General features: G+C 45.3%; 2 protein-coding genes across 14 annotated transcripts in view; one reads left to right on the plus strand and one right to left on the minus strand.

Moving 5' to 3' along the window:
* The window catches only part of FAM168B (family with sequence similarity 168 member B), a 37,363-nt gene extending 22,426 nt beyond the window's left edge, over positions 1–14,937 (plus strand). For 6 of the 7 annotated variants that reach the window (XM_047869532.1, XM_047869533.1, XM_047869537.1 and 3 more), the window contains exons 4-7: positions 7,418–7,560; positions 7,696–7,873; positions 9,761–9,886; positions 10,327–14,937. In XM_047869532.1, the coding sequence (XP_047725488.1) occupies positions 7,418–7,560; positions 7,696–7,873; positions 9,761–9,873 (434 nt within the window). In that variant the 3' untranslated portion in view covers positions 9,874–9,886; positions 10,327–14,937. The remainder of the gene's footprint in view (positions 1–7,417; positions 7,561–7,695; positions 7,874–9,760; positions 9,887–10,326) is intronic. The other variant, XM_047869538.1, reaches the window with a different exon arrangement.
* Positions 14,938–15,580: 643 nt separating this feature from the next.
* Positions 15,581–18,827, minus strand: part of ARHGEF4 (Rho guanine nucleotide exchange factor 4) — a 173,077-nt gene continuing 169,830 nt past the window's right edge. For 6 of the 7 annotated variants that reach the window (XM_047869524.1, XM_047869531.1, XM_047869527.1 and 3 more), the window contains 3 exons: positions 18,236–18,479; positions 17,447–17,524; positions 15,583–16,859 (listed from right to left, as the gene is read on the minus strand). In XM_047869524.1, the coding sequence (XP_047725480.1) occupies positions 16,708–16,859; positions 17,447–17,524; positions 18,236–18,479 (474 nt within the window). In that variant the 3' untranslated portion in view covers positions 15,583–16,707. Of the gene's footprint in view, positions 16,860–17,446; positions 17,525–18,235; positions 18,480–18,827 lie in introns of all 7 variants that reach the window. The other variant, XM_047869525.1, reaches the window with a different exon arrangement.

The following is an 18,827-nucleotide window of genomic DNA, read 5'->3' on the forward strand; positions in this document are numbered from 1 at the left end:
TCATGGGATCTGTTTCTGTCTTGTTTAAATTAAAGTTTAACATGCACATAGTTTACAGATAACCTCATTCTCCTTCCCACTCCTGGTATGTGACCACTTGAGCATCCTGTGGTGAGTGGTTATTTTCTTCAACTGCTCTGACCTCCTTGGACCTGGTATCCTAGTTGAGGCCTTATCCTGGGGGTTATTCTTCTCCATCATCTTGAGTTGCTCGTGTCCTTTCCTTCTGCTTGATTCCGTGTCTTAGTTTACTCTTCGGTTTTAGTGGAGGATCCCCTTTAGTAGTCTTCCAGTAGAGATTGGGAGAGTCACAGTTTTGAGATTTTTCATATCCTGAGGACATTTTGTTCTGCACTCACTTCAGTAGTTGGCTTATAGAATTCTGGGCTCGCAATTATTTCCTCCCAGAATTTTGAGAATATTGCTTAATTGTTTTCTAGCTTTTGTTGCTGCTGAGAATTTTGATACTTTGCTGATGCTTAATTGACTGTAATATAACCTGTGTTTCTCTTTGGTATTCTGTAATTTTTTTTTTTTTTTTTTTTTTTTGTCTCCAGTGTTTTGAAATTTCATGGTGCTGTGTTTTGGTGCAGGTCTTTCCTCCTCACATACATTTTATGATCTGAATTTTCTTTTTAAATTAAAAAAAATTTTTTTTATTAATGTTTATTTATTTTTGAGACAGAGACAGAGCATGAATGGGGGAGGGTCAGAGAGAGAGAGAGACACAGAATCTGAAACAGGCTCCAGGCTCTGAGCTGTCAGCACGGAGCCCGATGCGGGGCTTGAACTCACAGACTATGAGATCATGACCTGAGCCGAAGTCGGATGCTCAACCGACTGAGCCACCCAGGCGCCCCTTAAATATTTCTTAAAGATTTGTTTTCTAAGTATTTAATCTCTACACAAACCATGGGGCTTGAACTCAACCCTGAGATCAAAAGTCACATGCTTTTTGACTGAGCCAGCCAGGCACCCCTATTGTTCTGAATTTTCTAAATAAACATCTTTTATGCTCAGAAACTTACTATATAAAATCTTGTGTGGTGTATAGTACTTTTAGAAGAAATGATCTATTCTACTACAAAAAGTTTTTGGCACCTCACAATTTGCAGTCTCAGAACAGTGGCCCTATACATGAGTGTTTCCCTAAGAGGAAGTCAGCCATTGGTGACTCACTTGTTTGATGAGAGTGAAAGGAGAAGCGCTCTAATCATTTTGTTGTCTGGGTTGCATTGCTATGGATGGTCTTTTTAGGAAAGGAGAATCTGGAAAGCTATTAATATTTTTAAAAGACTGAGCAGTGAAGGTATTTGGTTTTGTATTGTGAATGGTTGACAAGTCTAACAATTATTTTAGAAGGCCATGTCAGTTTTGGATGCCGTGTGATAGGGGTGTGTGTGTATTTTAAGTTTCCTGTTGAAGGTCTCCTGTGTGACACGGTGGGTCTAGTGCTGTATAAAAAACAACAGCAACGAAAAGAAGGTGCCTAGTCTAGCACACACTCAGTTTTTAACGTGACTGGGAGACAGGGTTTTATTCCTTGAAACTGATTTGTCTTGAGTGTTGGATAAAAGGTGCCTATATAAAAACACAAAATTTTCTGGTTAGTGTTAGGACATAGCTCATAGCTACAAGAATATGCAGTAAGATAACCTACATTAAAAACCATTGCTGTCATTAGTAGAAATAGTGGGTGACTATTTTTCCAACATTTTATTGTGAAAATTTTCCAGTATACAGAGAAACTGAAAACAAATTCACATTGAACCTCTTGTGGACTGCCAAGATTCCACAATAAAATCTTCTAAAATCAATTTTTATTTCTGTTTAAGTTTTATTTGTTTAATCTCTGTACCTCATGTAGGGCTCAAACTCAAGACCCTGAGATCAAGTGTCACATGCTCCACTGACTAAGCCAGCCAGGTGCCCCTACAATCAACATTTAAAATTTACATTTTACTTGTATCACATATGTATCCCTCTGTCTATTCTTCAGTCCATCTTACTTTTTGACGTGTTTCAAAGTAAGTTGTGGACATCAATTACACTTGACCCCATTTACTCCAGTGTGCATGTTGTTAATATTTGTTTGCAGCTCTGGGGTACCCACCTGGCTGGTTCAGTTGGTTAAGCATCTGACTCTTGATTTCAGCTCAGGTAATGATCTCACAGTTCGTGAATTTGAGCCCCACATTGGGCTCTGCACTGATAGCGCAGATCCTGCTTGGGATTCTTCCTCTTTCTCTGCCATTCCCCCACTTGTGCTCTCTCTCTCAAAAATATATACATATTTGTTTGCAGTTTTATTTTAGTTTCGTTTTCACATGAAACTTACATATGCATAAATTTTAAATGTACCATTCAGTCATAATCTCACAGGTGCATACACATAGTAGCTTTTTGGAGTCATCTCACCATCTTCAACAAAGCATGCATATGAGGCAGGTGTTACAAAAGCCACCTTAAGAGACCTGGGGCCAGCTGGAGGGATTTGTGCAACAGTAGGCCTCTGGCCTCCATTAGAAGAAGAAAGGAAAGGCATTGTAGGTTGACCGTTCATTGGTTGTGAGTGAAGGACTTCACCTTCTTTCAGTGCATGTGGTTGACCAAAAGAGTGATTCTGAATCAGAGAACCTCTCTGTGGAGGGCTGTATGCCTGGGTCTTCATTGTTTTGGATTTATACTGTATTCCTGGAAGCTCGCTCAGGTTGGCAGTTTCCACCTTGTATGCAGTTCAAAACTCCAAGCTCTTTTTGCAGTTTGAACAGTGACAAAATGGTCTTGGACTTACTTGTTAGGAATAGTGATAAGTTTTTTAGAGGCTCTCTTTTCTCCAATTTTTCATCCAGGTCATGAATTTGTTGCTTGTGTGTTTTCACTTCCTCAAATAGCTTCTTCTTTTTCTGAATTAGTTTATTGTATTAGGATCAGTGAGATGATGGTGCATGGTGGGCACGCTTGTGACCAGTCATGTTGATGGAAGCACTGCACCTGAGGAGAGTGGCTATTCGTTGTTGCCACTTAGAGTTAACCTCGCAGTTAAAACGAATTTCAGAGTAATTTAGGGAAACCTGGAAGGGTCTTTTCACTCTTCAGGGTGAAAACAAAGTAGTTGAGCTTGGGAGTTGCCTGGTTTGGACAAAGGAGTCAGGACTCACAGTCAGGTCTGGGTTTGTACCTGCTCTACTACTTGGGACTGGGTGACCTTTTGGACAGTATCATCTTTATCAGCATCTTCATAATGAACGCCATGAAGGGCATTCTGTGGAGTGAACCTAGGCACACAAAGTACAGGTCAGTTAGAAGAACTTCTAAGACTGACTTGGTCCTTGTCAAAGGGGGATTTCTTTCATGTGACTTGAGAAAAGCATCATTTAGAGCTGGTGTACTTCCTGGGAGTCATTCATTTTCTTTCTCTCTTTCTCTCTTTTTTTAAGTTTATTTGTTTATTTTGAGAGAGAGTGAACAGGGAGGATCAGAGAGAGAGAGGGAGAGAGAATCCCAAGTAGGCTCTGTGCTGTTAGTGCACAGTCTGTTGTGGGGCTCTATCTAATAAACAGTGAGATTACGATCTGAGCCAAAATCAAGAGTCAGACCCTTAACCGACTGAGCCACCCACGCGCCCCTCTCTTAAATTAATAACAAAATATATGTACACTTCTAACCACAGTCCAATAATGTAATTAAAATTTTTTAACTTTTTAAAGTTTATTTAAAAAAAAATTTTTTTTTATTTAAAAAAAATTTTTTTTTTAATTTTTTTTTTTTTAATTTTTTTTTTTTCAACGTTTATTTATTTTTGGGACAGAGAGAGACAGAGCATGAACGGGGGAGGGGCAGAGAGAGAGGGAGACACAGAATCGGAAGCAGGCTCCAGGCTCTGAGCCATCAGCCCAGAGCCCGACGCGGGGCTCGAACTCCCGGACCGCGAGATCGTGACCTGGCTGAAGTCGGACGCTTAACCAACTGCGCCACCCAGGCGCCCCTAAATTTTTTTTTTTTTTTTTAACGTTTATTTATTTTTGCGACAGAGAGAGAGCATGAACAGGGGAGGGTCAGAAAGAGGGGGAGACACAGAATCTGAAACAAGCTCCAGGCTCTGAGCAGTCAGCACAGAGCCCGACGCGGGGCTCGAACTCACATACCGCGAGATCGTGACCTGAGCCAAAGTCGGACGCTTAACCGACTGAGCCACCCAGGCGCCCCTAAAAATTTCTTTTAATGTTGATTCTGTCTTCAGAGACAGAGAGACAGAACATGAGGGGCAAAGAGAGAGAGGGAGACACAGAATCTGAATCAGGCTCCAGGCTCTGAGCTGTCAACACAGAGCCCGACAGGGGCTTGAATTCATGAACTGAGATCATGACCTGAGCCCAAGTGCCCAAGTTGGGCGCCTAACCAACTGAGCCACCCAGGTGCCCCCTTACTGTCTTAAGTCAAATCTTTTTACCATAGCCCTGGTGCTTGATAATTCCTCCCCCACCCACCCACCCCCCCCCCAACTTTATTTTGCTGTGATAAACACTGTGATGAGCATTTTTTACAGTTGAGTCTGTTCCAATCTATGCTTTTTTTTGGTGGACTTATGGGATGTAAAGACAGACATTTAATGCTAGATTGTGCCCTAGACGTGTACCCATTTGTATTCCTACAAAACAGGTATATCTTTTCTGTACCTGTGTTGAGTATACTGTCAGTAGAACTTTCTCCTTGGTTTTTTCCTTCTCCCCCAAATGCCCCCTGCTCCTACCCCACACACACATACATGTATCAGGTCTGGAAATGAGGTCAGATCTTTGTGGAGGATGGACTGGTCCATAGTGGTGTCACATCTTGACTGCGGTCAGGGCTAGAACACTGCTTGGTTCCTCCCTGTGCCAGGTCAAAAGTGGGTTTGAATTAAAGCCTTTTTTTCTTTTCTTTTTAAATTTTATGTTAGTTTCAGGTGTACAACATAGTGATCCAGTTCTGTCTGTGTGCTATACAGCACAATAAGTGTATATATCTACAGCACAATAAGTGAATACATCATCTCTCATCGTACAGTGTTATTACAATGTTACTGACTGTATTCTTTGAGCTGTACTTTTTATTCCTCTCCATGACTTACTTATTTTATAACTGGAAGTTAGTACTTCTGAATCCTCCTCACCTTTTCACCCATTACCATTGCCTGCCCAGCCCAGCAACCACCACTTTGTTCTCTACTTATGAGTCTGTTTCTGGTTTTTGTTTTGTTTTTTTTAGATTGCACATATAAGTGAAATCACATGGATCTTACAGTATTTGCCTTTCTCCGTCTAACTTCACTTAACATAATGCTCTCTAGGTCCATTTGTGTTATTGGAAATGACATCTCATTCTTTTTTTTGTAGTTGAGTAATATTCCACTGTGTGTGTGAGAGTGTGTGTGTGTGTGTGGATGTATGTGTACATACATATACATGACATCTTTATCTGTTCTGTCTTTGGGTACTTGGGTTGCTTCTGTATGTTGGTATTGTATATAATGCTACAATAAAAATAGGAGGGTATGTATCTTTCCAAACTAGTGTTTTCATTTTCTTTGGGTAAATACCTAGTAGGGGAATTATTAGATCACATGGTATTTCTGTTTTTAATTTTTTGAAGAACCTCCATACTGTTTTCTGTACTGACAGCACCAATTTACATTCCCACCAAGGTGTACCAGTGTTCCCTTTGCTCCACCTCCTCACCAGCTCTTACTGTTTCTTGTCTTTTTGTTAGTAGCCATTCTGACTGGTGTGAAGTGATATCTCACTTCACAAAGTGGTTTTGATTGCGTTTCCCTGATGTGAATTGAATGATGTTGAGCATCTTTTCATGTGTCTGTTAGCCATTTGATCTCTTCTTTGGGAAACTGTCTATTCAGGTCTTCTGCCCACTGTTCAGTTGGGTGCTTTTATTTTGGCGTTCTTTGTGTATTTTGGATAGTAACTCCTTATCAGATTTATTTGCAGATCTCTCCTTTCGTTCACTAGTTTGGTTGTCTTTTGTTTTGTTGATTGTTTCCTTTGCTTTGCAGAAGCTTTTTAGTTTGATGTAGTCCTAATAGTTTATTTTTGCTTTTGTTTCCCTTGCCTAAGAGATCCATAAGTATGCTGCTAAGGCTAATGTCCAAGAGATTATTGCCTGTTTTCTTTTAGGAGTTTTAAGGTTTCAGGTCTCACATTTAGGTCTTTAATCCATTTTGAGTTTATTTTTGTGGCTAGTTTACGAAAGTGGTCCAATTTCATTCTTTTGCACGTAGCTGCCCAATTTTCCCAACATCATTTGTTGAAAAGACTTTTTCCCACTGTATATTCTTGCCTCCTTTGTTGTAGATTAATTGGCCATATAAATGTAGGTTTATTTCTGGGCTCTTTATCCTGTTCCATTGATCTATGTGTCTGTTTTTGTGCCAGTATCACCATTTTGGTTACAGCTTTGTGTAGTATATCTTGAAATCTAGACTTGTGATACCTCCAGCTTTGTTCTTCTTTCTCAAGATTGCTGTGGCTGTTTGGGGGTCTTTAGTGGTTCCATACACAAATTTTAGTATTGTTTGTTCTAGTTATGTGAAAAATGCTATTGGTATTTTGATGGGGATTGCATTGAATCTGTAGATTGCTTTCAGTAGTATGGACATTTTAATGATACTAATTCTTCCAGTACATGAGTGTGGTGTCTCTTTCCATTTATTTGTGTTGTCATCAGTTTTTTTTCATCAGTTTGTCCTACAGTTCTCAGAGTATATGGTCTTTTACCCTTTTGGTTAAATTTATTTCTGGATATTTTACTGTTTTCGGTGCTGGTGTTGTAGATGGGATGGTTTTCTGAATTTCTCTTTCTGCTACTTTGTTATCAGTGTATATAAATGCAACAGGTTTCTGTGTATTTTATGTCCTGCAATTTTACTGAATTCATTAATTCGTTATAAATTTTTTTTTTTTTACTTTATTTTAGAGAGTGTGAGCTAGGGAGAAGGACACAGAGAGGGAGGGAGGAGGGTAGAGAAAGTGAGAAAGAATATTCCAAGCAGGCTCCACGCTCAGTGCGGAGCCCACAGCTGGGCTTAATCCCTTGACCTTGGGATCATGACCTGAGCTGAAATCAAGAGCTGGATGCTCAACTGACTGAGCCTCCCAGGCACCCCAGTGAATTCATCTATTCTAACAGTTTTTGGTGGAGTGTTTAGTTTTTGTATATAGTGTCATGTCAGCTGCAAATAGTGGTAGTTTTACTTTTTCCTTACCAGTAGGGATGCCTTTTATTTCTTACCTGGTTGCTGTCGCTAGTACTTCTAGTAATGTGTTGAATAAAAGTGGTAAGAGGGGAGGGACATCCTTGTCTTGATCCTGATCTTAGAGGAAATCTCTTGGGTTTTCACTGGCCACTGGCTTCTTTGTTTCAGGTTACACTCCTGGCACACCTTACAAAGTGTCCTGTTCCCCCACCAGCGGGGCAGTGCCACCATACTCCTCCTCCCCCAACCCCTACCAGACTGCTGTGTACCCTGTGCGAAGTGCCTACCCCCAGCAGAGCCCCTATGCACAGGTAGGCCTGGGTGTGCTATGGGTCTCTTAATTAAGTGCTCTTGGGCATTGTGTGTGTGGGAAGGGTTGGTTCTCTCTGGACTCTGACCCATGAGGTGTGGAGCCCTGTGGTATTTGTCTCTCTTCCTCCCTGCAGCAGGGCACGTACTACACACAGCCCCTGTATGCAGCACCCCCTCATGTCATCCACCACACCACGGTGGTGCAGCCCAACGGCATGCCAGCAACAGTGTACCCTGCTCCCATCCCTCCACCTAGAGGCAATGGCGTCACCATGGGCATGGTGGCTGGGACCACTATGGCCATGTCAGCAGGTGAGTCCTTGACCCTGGGTTGCCTGTTTTATGAGAGCCAGGAGACGGGAGAGCTCACTAATTCTCTGACCCTTGGTTTGATTTTTCAATGGCTTGAGTTGTGTGGAAGGACATACTCTTTGGGAAAGGAACAGCATATGATCCTTCTTTCCCTTCCTTTCATTTCTTCCCCTTCTTCTTTTGGTTGAGAGGAGAGGTGTGACCAGCCAAGAACCAAGTACCCTCCCCATAGGGCATGAGTGGATAGTGATCAATGTATTAGACAGGTGAGCTGAGCCCTTAGCAGTAGGGCTGAGGGGCATACCAGTGAACATACCAAGCTTGGGCAGAAGGTGATCACTTTGTATCTGGGTGGGCTGGCCTTCCTGATAACTCCCCTTTAGTGTAGGCTGCAGGGCAAGTTGTGTTAATGTTGGTGTTTGCATGAATCTAGGAAAGCTGGCTTTGTGTTCATGGACATAACAGCCTCTTATAGAAAATCTTTGGCATTGGTCACCTTTATTTCCCAAGGCTTCCCTTTCCATTGCTCAGGAAAATACATCACAGAGAGATGAGACTCCTGGCTAGGATGTTCATATCTCCCTGTGAGCCCCCAGTGTGCATATGGGTTGTCTGTGGCATGCAGCCAAGTACGGAAGATGTCATTGCTTGCCCATGGCTGTGTGTGTGTATTTTAATATTGTTCCCTCCCTCTCTCTTTTTTTTCCCCCTTTAACTCCAATATAGGGAGATTGTGCCAGAGAGAAAGGTGTGTTAGGATACCATGTGTGTTTCTGCTCAGAGTCTCCCTTGTATTTGGTTTTCCCATACTTTTCTGTGAAGGCACAAACTGCATGTTTGAGGCACGTGAAGGGAAAGATGGCAGGCCCTGGGTTGGTTGTGGGCAGGAAGATGGGAAGTGAAGAAAAGCAGGGTGAGGCTGTTAGGTTGTAGGTTATGCTGATTTACAGATGGACTCAGAGTTGCTGAGTTTTCTGCAGATACAGGGAAAATACATTTATCTTCATGTACTTACAAGGTCATGTAGTTTAGAATCTCCCTCCTTCCCTCTCTTTAATTTTTACTATCTTAACCATTTTTAACTGTATTAGTTGAGTAGTGTTAAGTATTTTCACATTGTTGTAAAACAGATCTCTTTCACCTTGCAAAACTGAAGATCTGTGCTCATTAAATAACAGCTCTCCTTTTCCCCTGCCCCACCCTCCCACTCCCCAGCCCCTGGCCACCACCATTCTACTTTCTATCAGTTTGACTACTTGAGATACCTTATGTAAGTGGAATCCTATTGGGTGTGTCTTTCTGTGACTGGCTTATTTCACTTAGCATGACATCCTGTATATTCATCCATGGTAGCATGGATAAATTTCCTTCCTTTTAAAAATTTTTTTCATTGTAAAAGCTTATTTATTTGGGGAGGGGTGTTTGGAGGGACAGAGAGGGAGAGAAAGAGAATCTCAAGCAGGCTCTGCACTGTCCCTGAGGAACCCAATGCAGGGCTCAAACTCATGAACTGTGAGATCCTGAGCTGAAGTCCAGTGCTTAACTGACTAACCTACCCAGGCACCTGAATATCTTTCTTTTTAAGGGTAAATAATGATTAATTTGTTGATTATCATCTGATCTGCAAAAATCATTGAGTATGCTTATATGAAGGGAAGGCACAGAGCCTTCTACAGACATTATCATATGAGCTTGCTGTGTTTATACAACTTTGAGTTGTGTATGATCTGAATTCTGACAGCAGTCTAGGTCATGACCACCCCTCTTCCTGTTAAAGCAGGCCAAGCCAGAGCTCTCTTTTCAGGCAGCATGGAGCTGCGTGGTGACATAGGCTAGCCTCATGTGGGTAGTGCTGCCTGCCATTGAGACAGCTGCTCTTTCTTCCAGGTACCCTGCTGACCGCCCACTCCCCAACTCCTGTTGCCCCCCACCCAGTCACTGTGCCCACGTATCGGGCCCCAGGAACGCCCACCTACAGCTACGTGCCCCCTCAGTGGTGATCACCCTGCAAATGTAAGTGACTGGTGAAACCTGGGTTGGCTTTTTTTCCAGTACAGAATGACAAATCTACTATATTTTAAGCACTAACAAGAAAAATGCTTAAATGCCCCTCTTAATCCAAGGGCAGTGTGGCATTTAAAGATTTGTTCTTATTTGGACTCTTAGAAAGTAGAAAGAAGGAAACCATTGAGTACTTGCTGTGTACACTATATACTTTGTTCCTTTCCTAGTCTGTGCTCTAATCTCCTACTGCCTCCTACAGGAACTAGGATTCTGGTTGTAACCAGGAGTCTCTCTAAGGTGTGCGGCAACCAGGAGCAGTGGCCTTTCCCACTGCTGCCCTTTCTGGTCCTAGTGGGTTTTGTCCTCCTTGACTTAAGTGAAATTCCTTTTTGGAGCAGTGGTGCCAGGGGTGCTCCGTGTGACCATGTTTGTCTTTCTCCCCCTGCCAGGTTTGAGGATGGAGCTGTGCAGTCACATCTTGGAGGTTCCACAGCTGGTGCTGCAGGCCTCGCGCCTCCAACCTGGACTTTCTTCTTAATGCTCTCGACACTTAGCTAACACTACTCTGGCCCGGCCCAGCAGGTCCCAGCGCCATTAGTTTCCAACTGACTCTGTGGGTTGGTCTTAAAGCAATTCCTGTTTTGTGGGCTGCCTGGCAATTTTTTAGCTAACTGTAATGATAAAAAGGGAGTATTAATCTATTCTGAATCATATCTAGTTGAATGCATGTTTAAAAAAAACAAACAAAAAACAAAGCTTGCTCAATCTACCTGCAGTGACTGATGCAAAACCATCATATGCAAAACCCAAAGGAATGGAAAAGCATTTTACAACTTGTATCACTAATGCACTGTTGTAATGTATGCAGAGTCTTCAAGTTATAAGTGTTAAAGTGAATTTCTTCATAGAGTATCTGAAATCCCTTGGATGATTCTTCAGCCTTTGGGGTTGATGTGGGTTGCCAGTTGGTAACGTGGACTTTGAGTTTTCAGCCATCTGTTTCTTTCACACTGACTGCACGGGAAGAGAGTCGCAGGGACAGGGAAAGTGCAGGGTGGGCCACCACTGCCTGGGGCACAGCCAGCTTTCTGGACGTCCCTTTCCTTGCCGTTTAGGCCTGCCTAAACATTGTGGTGTGGACATTCTTAGAGATGATCATGAAAGTATAGTTGTATGGCCAGTACAGTTAGGGGCAAGAGGTTGTGTATCAGCAAAGCAGTTTTCTCTGCCATCTCAATTTTCATTACAAGTCTCCTACACGTAGAGATGAGGTTTTCTGTGTCTTTATTGGGAAAGTCTTATGTAGAACTAAATTATTTTCCTGGGATGGAAGATGTGTGAAGGAGAAACAGTCACACTTGGAGGAGGTATTGGTTTCTCCTTTGTTTAGCTTAGAAAACCATTCGTCCCTCCCGCCCCCAGAAGTTTCAGTACGGAAAACATATGTAGGCATTGCTGTCCTCTACCACTCCCCCACCAACGAAGGGCAAAGATTTCAGCTGTCTGTTACGAAGAAAGTTAAATATTTAAAAGAACTATTAAAAGGGAACAAAACTTGATTTGAAATTGTTTCTTGTAGAGAGGCAGGGCTGTGGCTGTGTTTCAGCCCATCCACCTGAAGGGGCCTTGTCATCTGACGCCATCTGGAGGAGACTTCTGGAGATGGGTCTGGGGAGGTGTGAGGGAGGGGCTGGTGCCTCTGGTCTGTGAGCCTTGTCTGCCATCTGTAGCTGAGGGCTCTCAGCACAAAGCAGGTATGGACAGCAAGGGCCCAGGCAGCATCAGAATGCATTTGCCTGCCAGGATTTATTTAGAAAGGAATTTGTGTTTAAAGTCAGAATATTGTATATAAGAAATGAAGGGGATTTTTTTTTTTTTTTTTTTTTTTTTGCTTAAATGTGCCCAGCTTGTATCAGTGGGAGTGTGTCTGTTCACAGAGGGGGTGGGAGGGTGAGGGTTTTGTTCCCTTTCAGCAGTCTGTCAGGTGGGGGTGGGTGTGCTCCTATTCACCCCATCATTTCAAGTGTATGGGCTTTGGTTGGGGAGGGGACCCTGCTCTTAACGTCTCTGGCAGCTAGGTCAGGGCTCTGGCACTGGTTTGGCTTTTGGCCCCATTTCCTGAGTGGGACACCTGACCCCTGAGTCTTTGGTAACCTTATTTTTTATAGTAAGTACCCCATAATTTTCTTTTTTCACGTTTTATTTTATAAGAAGTTTAGGAATATTTTTGCATGGATCATTGTAAACAGAAGGTTCCTTATTCCTAATGTCTATTAACATAGTGTGCTTACTGATAAGTACCTTAAATTGCTTCATTAGCACTTAACCCACGTGTGTCTGTGTGTGTGTGTGTGTGTGTGTGTGTGTGTGTGTGTGTGGAGAGAGAGAGAGTGTGTGTGTGGAGAGAGAGAGAGAGAGAGAGAGAGTGTGTGTGTGTGTGTGTGTGTGTGTGTGTGTGTGTGTGTGTGTACCATGTACCCCAGGCACACAGTTTGTGTCTACTTTAGCTCTGTGCTGGTTATTCCATCTGTACGGTGGATGGTTTATAATATCCATGAGGTTCCAAGGGTTCCAGGGCTGAACTGATCAAGTAACAGAAAAGTCCATTTCCCCAGTTTAGTGTAATAGATTAGGAGAAAATATGATTTTAGTGTATGCTTTAAAAAAGCCCTAAACATCAAAATGGGAAAACACACACACACACACACACACACACACACACACACACATATCCTATGTGTAAGGGTGGAGTCACTCAAATGTAGAAGTTATATCGGATGCTTCATTGGGCTTGCTTGAGACATGGTGCACACAGGGTGAGTGTTTTCACAAGCACTGAATTAAATAGTGTTTTCAAGAGCAAGAAGGTTGGGTTGCGTTTTGCCCCCATTTACATCAGCTCATAAACACTTTACCCCCTATAATTTTTTAAAATCTTTTTTCCCTTTTGTGAAGGTGAGTTGGGAGACTTTATCAAATACCTTTGCATAATGGAATACATCTGTGTGGAAATCTTTTCGCATCAGGGCATCAGCTACCAAATATAATGAAAGGTAAATCTTATCTAGTAGGTAAGAATCTGGACATATGAATAGTAGCAAAACTATCATAGATTGTAATTTTAACAGCAGTTCCAGTAAAAATAATTAAGGAATAGAACTTGTTATAAAATTGCATAATTTGATATCCCAAGCATAATTGTGGAACAGAGAAATGGCCTTTTTTTTTTTATGTGACATTCCTAATTTGATACTCTTTCAGCTGAATTATGGTTCTTTTGGAAGTGGAGACAGGTAGGCAAGGACCTAATTCCTCTAAACATGAACATCATCATCATGGATAATTAAAAAAAATCTTCTACAGCCTCTCTGCCAAGGTTCAGGAGGCCTGTTTCTCTGCTTATGGAAGTTTTGTTTGGATCTGGGCCTGGTGACTTGAGTGTTTAGTGATGAGCAATGTTCCCATCAACCCACTGCCTCTGAGAAGTGAGGCCAACATCAGGACCAGGGCCATTCGTGGGAGGCATGAAGGCAAGGCGCTTCCAGAACCTTTTATGTCTTCTGTGTTAAATCTTGTCAGAACATTCTTGTTGGTATGGTTAATGAGGCCTACCAGTTGCTGTTCTGTGAATCTGTTTCTTGAGTGCTATGCAAATGTATTTATAGGACATGAGAGAGGTCTTGAGACTTGGGCTGGGTACTTGTTGGTGAGCATCCTGCCCTTCCCACTCTCGGCGTACAGTGCCTTGCTCCATCTGGTGGCACCATCGCTTCTGTAATAAGAGGAAATATATTCTTACGGCATTTTGGATATGCTGATATCTGGCACATGAGTTTCTGTGAGTGTGCCTGCCAGTTGGTGGTGAAAGGGTGGCACACACCAACCACATCAATATTGGGGCCTACTTCAAAAGGAAATCCACCCTTCTTCACCTGTTCCTGTACACATTTGGAAACAGTATTACTCTGACTGGTTGGGCCACCTTCTCCCCACCTGGCAGCTAATGGCTGGATACCCTAGTCGTCGCCAACCTGGGTGTTGCCCAGTCAGGACAGGATGCCTGTCTGACCCCTCAGCAGGCCCATGGGCAGTTTTAAGGGCAAGTGCTTGGAGAGTGAGGGGCAGCTTCTGGTTCTTTCTGGTGCTTTCTAAGGGTGGGGGGGTTCTCTAGAGAGGAGTGTGGTTGGCTCAGGGGAAGGGCAGACTTCTTAGCTGTTTCTAGCATATCTCAAATATTTGTGTTTTTCCCCTGAGCTGTTTATTATTCAGCCTGAGCTCTCTGAAGGTGCGTCAGACTATTTTGAACAGACGGAGATGACGCGCTGCAGAGGAGGGTCTGATCATTTTGGGTAGAAAGTTGCAAAGTTGGTCTTACGTGTTTTAGAGGATTTGTCGTGTCCCCCCCCCCCCCCCCCCCATTCATTTGAAGAACAGAAAACCCTAGGGGTAATCTTAAAGTTTTCTCACTTGGGACAGGGAGACAGAGGAGAGGCAGGCATCTGTTCAGGGAACCTGCAGTGGGCTTCAGGAAATGTGTGCTCCCAGGGCTGTTGTGTTGGAGATGACAGGTGTCTCGTTTGGGCCTCCTGAGCCCTGTCAGTCTCCCATGGGTCCTTGTGTAGACTAGTGGTCAGTAAAATAGATGGGCTCTGCTGTGCTCCTGGCAGGGTTTAACGTGATGGCTGCTCTGAGGAGAGGTCCCAAGGAGCCACGTGGGTTGTGACTGACTAGGAAATGGTTCCTTTTTTTTTTTTTTAATGATTTTTAAATACTTTTTTTAGACCGTTTTCTTGGTACTTTTTTTAAGCTTATGTCGGCATTGTCTTCCATTGTTAAAGGCATCCCTCACCTCTGCATTGAACTTACGGTGTCAATCAATACAAAGGAATGGAACATCCATCCTGAGCCAGTTCCATTAAGTGTAAATTCATACTATTTTAATTTTTTATGCAATCTGATGAGTAGAGCTCAGATTTAAAATTCTTAAAAGCACGTTTATTGTAACAAGACTTGTTATGTATTAATACTGCAGTTTTCAATAAAGATTGACTTGTGTTGCATAGTGTGATTTTTATGGTTTTTTTTTTTTTTCCTGTAGGGTTTATTTTGAGGTGGCATGGCCTGGCTGGAAGGTGGTGTAGCTTCTTTCTAGTTAGGACATGCAGGGTTTGGGGGCAGAAGGCCTTGTGCTGGGCCGTGGTGACCTTGTGTGGCGTTGTGACAGCACGGTGTGTAAGGGTGTGTGGAGGCAACAGTTTGGGAAGACTGCTTCCTCAGGGGAAAGGGGAGGAAAGCTGACCCTGTTCCTTTTCTCTTGGTCTTGTGTCCTGGTCCCCATCCTGGAGGACACATTCTTCTCTATTTCATTGAAGAGGATGCTAAAACCCAGAAAGATTGCAGACTGCCAATCCCCCAAATTCACATTTGCTAACTTCAGCTAAACATGGACTCTGGGAGCAGTCAGGGAGCCAACAGGCATCCAGGCCCCTGTGATTGGAGGAGCCGAGCCAGCTGTATCCCATACCAGGACAGCTCCCAGACCACATGCTGTCCTCGCAGCTCCTTCTGAGCGTCTGAAGCATTTCTCCCGCCACCTTCGCTTCTTTCCACCAAAGCTCTGAGGGTATGGTTTGCAAGTAAGTGAGCTCCCACCACACTGGGCGATGCTGGGCTCATCCTTTGTGTTTAAGGAGAGGCCCAGGGCAGAGAAAGGTAACTGTCATAGGAAGGATGGAGCATGCAAAGGAGAAAATGCATAGACACAAATGGAAAAACCAGGGCCGACAGGTTATTTTTCATGTTTCTTTATGAAATTAAATGTGGCTTCTGGCTTGGAGAAGGTATAGTGCAAGAGTGACTGACTGTACATGCTGCTGAATTCCCTTAGGCCAGAGGGGCAACTCAGTGTTCCCGCACCCACAAGCCAGGTTCTGGCTGTACTTGTGACTCTTCTCGGCAGGACATGGGCTTCCCTCTTAACTCACATGCTCACTGGACTCTGGGTTAGTGGGTCAGTCCTGGATGCTGGGCTACAGAATTCAGTCCTTATGGCTTCTCACACTCACTTAGGGTAAGGCAATCTTTCTGTGTCACTAATAACAATTATTTTTCCCCAATGTTAGAAAAACAGAACAATCCAGACAAACTGGGAGCAGGTTCTGGAGTCAACCCACAACTACACGTGGACTGGTCACAAACCCTGACAGAAGTATGCAGTGACTATGGTTTTGTTTTCTTTCCACTATAAACACATCACAAGTGAAGAGGGTGTCCAGCAGCCAGGAGTGTCTAGAGAGGGACTGGGAGGCAAAAGAGGTGGGCTCTGGGCCCGACATTTTTGTGCACAGAATTCCGGTTCCCACCCTCCGGGGATGCAAGTTGCCTGGCACCACCAGCTGGGGACCAGGGGCCTGAAGGAGGACAGAGGGGCACACAGCCCAACTTTGCAGGGGCTGAAGGCAGTCTGCCCAGAGACAGCAGGAGGAGGGATAATAAGATGTCCAGAGAAGAGGGTCCAGAATGGCCAGTCCTCTCACACGTGTTGGCCTGGCCGGTGGCTCTGAGCTGTGGCTCCCAGGAGGCCCCATAGAGGTCCAGAGGATGGCGGAAGGCTCACCGCTGTGGGCCCCTGCCCCTCCAGCTGGTGTCTTCAGTGCACCAGTGGTGGGGAAGAAACGAAGAATGGGGCACCGAGCAGTTCCCTCCCTCAGCCTGTAACTTCCAGTGCACATGACAGGCAGAGGAGGCCACATGGTGTGGGCCTCAGGGAGAAAAAGCTGGAGGCCCACTGGAGGGACAGGTCCATATGGTGCTGTCAGGTGGGGGCTGGCTCACTTGCGGAACGGTGCCAGCCGGCTAATGCTGTGCCAGAAGGTGGATGGCTTCCGCTTGGGCTCTGCCAGTACCAAGACCTGTTGCTGGGGCAGGCTGGCCGGCAGTGCCGGGTGCTTCTGGCGTGCCAGGTAGTAGGGCCGGCTGAGGGCTGAGCAGGAAAAGAAAGCAGGGATCATAGGTGCCTAGGGAGCCAGGTGTCATGTGGCAGAATGGCAGCCTCTGCTTGGTAGGAGGGGGGGGGGCAGAATGGGTCCCATCCCATGGGAGGGAAGTTCCTTCATGGGGCTGACCACATCCAGTGGCCTGAGCCACTGTAGAGGGGATGGCCAGGAAACCTGGGACGGTGTGGGGCCCTGGAGCTTCTCCATGGCACAGGCCCCGTGCCAGGCATTTATCAGCTCTGTTGGAATGGGGATATGGGCTCCTTGCCAGGAGGTTGTACGGAGGCCTGCCAGAAAGCAGTCCTGCCTGGGGAGGTGTGCTGTCATTAATGCTACTGCTCTGGGGGATGTGAGGGGATTGAGAGCAAAATTATCAACTGCACACTGATTAAAGCTTTGTCACCAGTGGCCCCTTACCACCAACCTTTGGGAACAAACACCTGGAAAGGGCAGTGGGCAGCAGATGGGACCTACATGCTAGCTAGCTTTGTTCTGGGGGTCAGAGAGGAGTTTGATCTTGATCAGGTAGTAGGGCCAGGCTGCTGTGGGAGGAGGTAGGGTACCATCCACTTACCTTTGGGCTTCCCGGTAGCCTGCTGCTTGCTGGCATTCAGCATGGCCTGCTTCCTCTGCACCTCGGTGATGGAAAAGCCTGGGAGGGAGGACCCCAAATGAGACCTCTGCTTGACCTCTTCTTATTTTGAGGACTTGACTTCTACCTCCTCCCCCTCCCCAGCCAGTGTTGCTCTTGTCCTGTGCCTCTCGGCACCTGGTGTATCCTGCATCTCTCACAGGGTCTGGTGTCCCATCATGCTGCAGATGCTCAGTATCCTGCTCAGCCAGCCTGCCTTGGCCAACCAGGCAGAGGAGATGCTCAGTGGGCCCTCCCTACATCCTTGCCCTACCCCATCTCTCACCCAGACCCAGTCCTTGATGTATTATTCAGCATCTAGTGTCCTTTCCACTATGGTGGAGGCTCTTTCCCAGACCAAGAGCCAATCTGGTCATTTTGAGTGTGATGTCCAGGGACCCATGGAATGCAGCAGGGAGGTATCTTGCTTATGTTGGGGTGGGTGAGGTTTCTCAAAGCCCATGCCCAAATCTTACTTGAATGCTTTGTGCTGGAAAGGGGCCTCATCAGGTCTCTGCAACTGAGAAGGCCCCCACCTTATGGAGTGTGTGTGGTAGAAAAACCTGGACAGGCCAACAGACCATGCCATGCCTTGGGGCTGAAATGACGAGCTGCCCTGGGTTGTGGCACATGGCTACCTCGCAGTCTCAAGGTTGTCCTGACCTTGCATTCAGGGGTGAGGAGGGCTGGGTGGGCCCTCACAGTGGATCAAGGCTGAGTGGGGTCTCGCACCTGTCTCCTGGTCCAGCCGCACCTGCTCCCTCTCCCTGGCGAAGGCCTTGAGCCAGCGTTGTTTTTGCTCAGGCTTCCTGGCACACAGCAGGTGACTCTCTCCCGTGGTGCCGCAGAGCAGACGGAAAGCATTCTTGACACTCACGTGGAGGTCTCGATCTTTCCCGTCCTCCAGGTCCACCACCTCCAGGCCATCCATGTCCACTCGGCCCTTATAGTACAGCACATCCCGGCGGAGAAGGTCCTACCAGAGACTCTGTGAGCTCCTGCTCTATATCCTGCTTTTCAAGTCCTTACCTCTCAGGCCTCTGAACCACTCTCCTGACCTATTTATGCCTCAACCCCTGCCCTGCAGTCAGAAGGGCCAGCGGGCTGCACACCCACTTTCCCAGCAGGTGGTAAGCTCACAAGGGCAGAGTGTGGTGTGGCCCACAGCTGTGTGCTGAACCCATGCTGGAGGAGCCTCGTGCCTTCAGTGAAATTACTGACTAGCCTGGAGGGCACCCACTGCCTCACAGAGAGGCAGCCATGGAGACAGTGGGTCAGGCCCCATACTGCACAACAGAAGAGTACCAGGCCTACCGGGCCGGGC

Source organism: Prionailurus viverrinus, chromosome C1 (assembly GCF_022837055.1).
Source record: "Prionailurus viverrinus isolate Anna chromosome C1, UM_Priviv_1.0, whole genome shotgun sequence".
Lineage (NCBI taxonomy): Eukaryota > Metazoa > Chordata > Mammalia > Carnivora > Felidae > Prionailurus > Prionailurus viverrinus.